The 7,065-nt window shown below is 40.3% G+C and overlaps 1 protein-coding gene across 1 annotated transcript in view; it reads right to left on the reverse strand.

Moving 5' to 3' along the window:
- Positions 1–563: 563 nt before the first annotated feature.
- The window catches only part of LOC146968151 (uncharacterized), a 7,265-nt gene continuing 763 nt past the window's right edge, over positions 564–7,065 (reverse strand). Inside the window, exons 2-12 of the mRNA XM_085762300.1 lie at positions 4,624–5,265; positions 4,390–4,512; positions 3,982–4,091; positions 3,655–3,716; positions 3,341–3,531; positions 2,493–2,624; positions 2,332–2,374; positions 2,170–2,207; positions 1,970–2,057; positions 1,403–1,649; positions 564–1,200 (exon numbers count right to left, since the gene is read on the reverse strand). Coding sequence (XP_085618426.1) covers positions 1,018–1,200; positions 1,403–1,649; positions 1,970–2,057; positions 2,170–2,207; positions 2,332–2,374; positions 2,493–2,624; positions 3,341–3,531; positions 3,655–3,716; positions 3,982–4,091; positions 4,390–4,512; positions 4,624–5,265 — 1,859 coding nt within the window. The 3' untranslated portion in view covers positions 564–1,017. The remainder of the gene's footprint in view (positions 1,201–1,402; positions 1,650–1,969; positions 2,058–2,169; positions 2,208–2,331; positions 2,375–2,492; positions 2,625–3,340; positions 3,532–3,654; positions 3,717–3,981; positions 4,092–4,389; positions 4,513–4,623; positions 5,266–7,065) is intronic.

The following is a 7,065-nucleotide window of genomic DNA, read 5'->3' on the forward strand; positions in this document are numbered from 1 at the left end:
ACACACACACACACACACACACACACACACACACACACACATATGCTCCCCTATATATATATATATATATATATATATATATAGTATACTGTATATATATATATATTATAAAGTACTTCTTCACAGATATAAAGAAAAAAAGAAAAATGTGCAATCAAATGGACCACAAGTCCGTTTACAAGATAGCCTAAATTAAATCCTTTCTTAACCCTGTTGTCATCTCTTGAATGATTATGTTAACTCTGGCCCCCTCTAGTGGTAGTATGAAAAAATAACACCATAGATGTGTACAGGTGTTGTGCTGACTGTGTAAATATGCACAGCCTCATTGTTTTGATCATTACTGTAAAATAACTGCCAGTTCAACATTTAATGTACAAACGTGAACAAAGCACAGTGACTTGCCTTTCTTAGTGTTTATTTTCTCAAGTGAAATAAAATTATAATTAGTGGAATGTTCTTTATTTGAAAATATGGTTCAGTATGTTTAAACATTTTATGGTTATAAGGAATTAAAACAATGTCATATTAAAAGCAAAAAAAGAGGAAAACTGATGCAGTGCATTACATGGTTAAATATTTCTAAATACTGCTATTTAATTCATGCTGAAAGACTCAATCAGTCATAAAAGAGAATAAACAAAATATAGCCTCAGTCACACAAAATAAAAACATCATACAATCTCATTTTACAAAACATTTTACACAAAGGGACTTAACAGGCTCTGATTGGGACAAAGGACTCATGAACTTTTATTAGAGTAAAATAAATTTGTCTCATTCACAAAGACATGTTAAACACAGGTGTTTTTTCAGACTAGATAAACTAGACCCGTCACAAACCTCAAATATTTTGTGCAAAACAAATGCTTGTAAATTCATGGACGAGAGAGACGATAGCATTGGCATCAAACAGTTGCTCATTAAGCAAGATTTTAACTGACTGATAATGAAAATATTGACAAGTTTTTGAAAAGATCCACAGCATAGGCTCTCATGTCCCAAACCTTTGGTTCCTTAATAGCGTCTTCCATCGTCGTGCACGTAGTAAGGGTTGCTGTGGCCCTGGTTCTGAGCGTAGGGGTTGTTGGCCTGAGCTCGATTCTGGGCGTAGGGGTTACCCTGGGGTCGCCCCTGACCGTACAGGCTGCTCTGTCGAGACTGAGCGTATGGGTTCATGTTGTCCTGGTCGTCATAGCGCTGAAATAAAAAGAAAAAAACAACAACAATCATATACATCCCTGATAACCTCTCCTCTAAACCCTGCTGAGTTCCTGAAGTTCCTCCTCATTGAAGAAATTTCTTTTACATTCAGTCTAATACGTCTTCAGTTTACTCCCCTACTGCATTCCCTCATAGCTCCTCTTTATACCATCAAACACACAAACACAGGCATGCTCACCGGGTTCCTGCCCACAGGGGTGGGAGTTTGCCGGCTGTTGCTTTGAGTCATCTCCAGGTTGGTCCTGCTCTCCCAGCCGCCGGTGGGTGTGGCTCGTGGGATTCTAGGCACCCCGGCGTTGCCGAAGGCTGACCCAGTAACTGCGGGTGCCTGGGCGTTGCTCACCAAAGGCGCCTTGATAGGAGCGGGGCCGACATAATCCTCTCTGTCTGCATTTTTGCTCTTCTTAGACTTCTTCTTTGAGGGTCTAACAAGATAAAAAAAAAAAGTACACATTAATGTGTAATATTACTGTCATGTTTCTTCATGCCGTGTGTTTGTATCTAAAATAAAGTGACAAACACAATAAAAAAGCCTCATAGTTAATGTATTGGGTTCCATAAAAGTTAATGTGTAACATAAATGAGAAAGCAGCATGGCACAGACATGGCAGAAGCAATAATGACTGATTGAAGGTGGGTGAATGAACAGATAATAATAATAATAATAATAATAATAATAATAATAATAATAATAATAATAATAATAATAACAATAATAATAATAATAATAATAAGATAATCTCACTTTAGTGCCACGACAGGCAGGAGAATGATCGTGATGAGCAGCAGTGCCCCAAGCACAGAGCCAACGATTACCAGCGTCAGTTTCCATGCTAAGACACAACACAATAAGAGAGATGTTAATAATAGTGCCACACTCTTATAAATAAATAACAACAAAGACAAACCCAATGCTGTTTTAAATCTGGTTCACTGTATACTCACTTTCATTGCAGTTGAAACCAGAATAACCAAATGAACAGCTGGAAGACAAGGAGAATGGTTCATTGCTCACTTTCATTTGAAACAACACCCTTACACACTGGAGTGTTGGGGTCGGTGGGATAAATCAAAATGGTTAAATAAAAACATGTTGTGAACACGTACTCTTCACAAGTGTTATCCTTTGCTCGTTGCCCACTGGGACAAGCTGCAAAAGAAGACAACATTTAAATAGTCTGTAGTGTAGTGGGATTGAGATTATCAACACACTCACACACACATACTACTCATGCTTCATCTCTCTCCTACTCACTAAATGCACTTACCAATGCATATTCTGTAAGTGAAGTTGGTCTTAATGTAGTTTTCTTTACATTTACATGTAAAAGATCCATCATTTCCTGATGTGCAATTTGTAGTGGTGCTGTCACAGGACTCTCTATCGCACAGGTTTTCCCCTTTAAAGGAAGGAAACACAAAAAGACAGCATCATTAAATCTCAGTTAAGTATGCAGAAGCACAAAAGATGCACACAACTGAAAAAAATTATAATGTGTGAAATGCAGACTGAAATGTACAGTGGATGAACAGCAAGGTGAATAAAGTGTAGTTTTTTTTTTTTTTTTTTAAGTATATTTTTTTGGGCATTTATGCCTTTATAGATAGTACAGTTGAGACAGACAGGAAACAGGGAGGCAGAGAGAGAGGGAATGACATGCAGTAAATGGCGCCCGACACGGGACTCGAACCAGGGCCGACTGCAGCGAGGACTGTCACCTCTATACATGGGGTGCCCGCTCTAACCACTACGCCACGCGACGCCCCATAAAGTGTAGTTTTGAAAGAATTACGACATCAGATAGTTCTGCTGAAGTCAAACAAATCTCCTTGCACAGCCAGCCACAGGTCATCAGGTGCTGGTCAGTAGCAGGAACATATGAAATAGGTTAAGAATAACCACCGCACACTGTTAGGGCACTACTTTGATTTGTATTTCTGGCGAACAACGCGTCTGTGTGTGGTGGTTACTTTTCACCTATATCGGTTAGTTCTGCGTTAATGATCTGCAACAGTGGAATCTGCAAAAATATTTCCTTAATAGAGCTAAATATGTATATAAATTTAATGACCAAATTAGATTTTTTTTAAATGCAGATTTGTGTAGTAACCTTACCTGTGAATTTTCCACCTCCCAAGCCACAATCTTTACATAGAACTTTTTCTTCCATCTTCTTATTCAATTCTTCAGTTGTGATGGTGGCACTTGCAGTGAAGATGATCTCCAGAGATGCTATGGCTGCTCCGGACCTTGTCCAAAATTTGCTTTCAGCTGTAGATTCCCTATATGGAGACAAATTACACTTACTCATGGTTATACTCTGCAATCATTAAGTGCATTATGCTGAAAGCACACTTTGGAAGTATGGTCCTATAGATAAATAAACAAAGAGGTAATACAGTAAACAGCTTTGTCATTCTTGGACTTACTGGAATTCCAGCACTGTAGAATTAGCGTAACCAGTATCAGGGCCACTGTACGCCACTTTCAGCTGTGTTGTGGAGAGAAAATAACATTTTGTTGAGGTAATCATTGAACTGGTAATGATCCTTTTCACATCAGTGTCATTTCTGAGATCATTCTGCTCTGATAGGTATTACTGACACTGTGCTACACTTATAAAGGTTCGAGTTTAATACCTTTACAGTACAAATCAGTATTTTTTTTAAAATCATGACAGTCAAACTGCCCCCCACCCACCCCCAAACACACAAAAGATGAAATGAGGGGATAACCTTAAAAGGTAAGTTGCTTACCGTGTCAGTGATCTTTTTTGCCTCTTCTTTAAATTTAAGTGATGTCTTATCTTTCAATTCCTTATCAAATGTTACTGAACTCAAAGTTAGTTGTCCAGGGAAAACTTTAGCTGAAATAGTGAAACAAATCATTATTAAAAAAGATGTATGTATTTTTCTGTTAGAACCATCCATTAAAAAGAGCAGCTAGATGTGCATGAGAGCATTGATCCTTTCCAAATATGTCTATTAAATATGGAGCTACAGCAGGGAGACAGTTAGCTTAGCGTTACTTCAGAAGTCACTGCTCAAGATGCACCCCCAGTCAAAGATGTCCTGGACACACCCATAATTACAATTGTTCTCTATATAACATGTCAATTGGTTACTTTAGGGAGGCTAGTTAGCAGCATGCAACCAAATACTTACCCTTCTCACAGCTCTTGGTCTCATAATTATAGTTATCACCAGTTGGGCACAAGCATACAAAGGTTTTGTCAGCACGATTCTGACAGGTGCTCCCTTGCCCACATGTAAGTTCACCACAAGGACCTTTATGTTAAAGGAAAATAAATGTAAGTGTCTACTGCATACTGTGATAAATTAAAAGCAATGTAGGATTGGATACAGAGGAAATTATGGATTGTGGACACCTGGTATTACCTGGGTTTGGAGGTGTTGTTGAACCACCTGTAGTTGCAGTTCCTGGGGTAGCAGGTGTTTTAGGTGTCTCTGGTGTGGCATCTGGGGTGGCAGGTGTTTTAGGTGTCTCTGGTGTGGCATCTGGGGTGGCAGGTGTTTTAGGTGTCTCTGGTGTGGCATCTGGGGTGGCAGGTGTTTTAGGTGTTTCTGGTGTGGCATCTGGGGTGGCAGGTGTTTTAGGTGTCTCTGGTGTGGCATCTGGGGTGGCAGGTGTTTTAGGTGTCTCTGGTGTGGCATCTGGGGTGGCAGGTGTTTTAGGTGTTTCTGGTGTGGCATCTGGGGTGGCAGGTGTTTTAGGTGTTTCTGGTGTGGCATCTGGGGTGGCAGGTGTTTTAGGTGTCTCTGGTGTGGCATCTGGGGTGGCAGGTGTTTTAGGTGTCTCTGGTGTGGCATCTGGGGTGGCAGGTGTTTTAGGTGTCTCTGGTGTGGCATCTGGGGTGGCAGGTGTTTTAGGTGTCTCTGGTGTGGCATCTGGGGTGGCAGGTGTTTTAGGTGTCTCTGGTGTGGCATCTGGGGTGGCAGGTGTTTTAGGTGTCTCTGGTGTGGCATCTGGGGTAGCAGTTGTTTTAGGTGTCTCTGGTGTTTGCAGTAGGGTCTCCTGAGCTGAAGGTGCCAATGTTGCAGTTGTGGAAGTGGATTGGTTGTGGAACAGGCAAAATCAAATTAGACAGGAAAAGAAAGAAAAACATCTCCTCTGAAACATCTATCTAATCCATTTTACATCCCCAGATTTGACAAGACACAGTAAAAGATATGATAATGACTAATTGCTCCTAAAAATGTGAATCGCTTCATCAAATTTGCCTTGCTTGATGATGAAAACTTATCTCCATCATATTATTAACAAAAGTCAGTATCAGTCATATCATGGTCAAATGCTGTGATAGAATTACATAGCTTTATGATACAACAGCAGGATTTATAGATTTATGAGCACTGATTTTCCTTTACCTCAAGATAAAAAGGACTTCTCAGGGCAAAGGTGGCTGGTGAATGGGGCATTGCACAGCCATATTTTATAATGACAAACTGAAAAATAGTTCTTCATTGTGTAAAAAAAATGATATGTTCAGTTTTCTAACAGCTAGTAACAGATGAGTACTTTATTGTTTATCTCTATTAGATTCATTTAACTGACTTTTGTCTGTAAACAATAACCTATAAAGCCTCTAATGAATGAGTGCCAAAATTAGTATGTATCACAAGTAGCCTACAAAAGTTTCTTTGATTGTTATCACATTTAAATAGACGCTTAAATTAAAATTAAAATTAAATACATATACTGTATATTGTCATATAGTTGACAAATTTTGTCAAGATACAAAAAAAGGACCAAGTAAGGTATTTCACTATAAGCACATCAGTTTATGAACCCCCAAAACTAGAAATAACCGGTTCTATGTGAGCCCTTTTAAAGTTGACTTCAGGCTCATTTAGGTTTCATTCCTTTTAAAGCAGATATCAGTGGAATGTTTTTGTTAATATAAGTCCTAAATAGTCCTATTTTCCGTCAGCAATCACTTACATGAAGTATTTCAGCCTAAACACGAGTCTCTCCGTCACTCTGCTCTGCTGTAACCCGAGGAGAAAATTTTCCTTGTGGGATACAAGTGTTATCCAATGAGGAGAGAGAACGGCATGAAGGGCTGTGTGTGCAGCCAAGGGATGCGCGTGAATGTGGTGACGTAGCACGAGGACTAATTGATGCCTGACAAGGGCGGGGGCTGCTAACTCATGGTGCGTTCAAGGAAACTCGTACTTTGTGTTTTTCCTTCCTGTGAAGTCATACCAGTTCGATCTGGTACGAGTTCACGGGTCGGAAGTTACGAGTGGCCGTTATAGGGAACTTTCACAGACAACAGGACGGTAAAAACACGAGCTACGGGTTACCTGGAACGCTACCAAATCGTAGTTGTGACTTGAAGCTGTAACTTACGGTTTCAAAAGCCTGCCTTGAACACAGCATTAGCCGAAACGGCCGTGCCACTGATATCTGCTTTAAGCATTAACCAGACCAGAGGTTCCAGTCTTGATCTGGATACTTCCTAGCCTGACAAGCCAGACTATATCATTAAAATGTATAGTCTGGCAACGACCGGTAGACCGCGGCTCAGTCCAGGAGGCGGGATGAAGGCTGTCTTTCAAACTGCCTCTGTACGCAATAGGGTAGCGCTACGACCAATCAGAGCAAAGAGCAGGACGACGTTAGCCTGACAAGCCAATTAAAACGTACGTCGTCATGGCGTTATGCCCGCCCAACGACTCTCTAAACAGATAGAGCGCTGTGATTGGTGAACACAATCGTGTTCGAGACTCAAAAAGTTCCTATGGCTCGTTTCTAGACCCACCTACGGAGCAAATATATTTGCTGCCGCTAGGGTGCATCTAGATTTCTAGGCTAGA

This window comes from Trachurus japonicus, chromosome 19, assembly GCF_045865225.1.
Source record: "Trachurus japonicus isolate A0001 chromosome 19, Traja_1.0".
Classification (NCBI taxonomy): domain Eukaryota; kingdom Metazoa; phylum Chordata; class Actinopteri; order Carangiformes; family Carangidae; genus Trachurus; species Trachurus japonicus.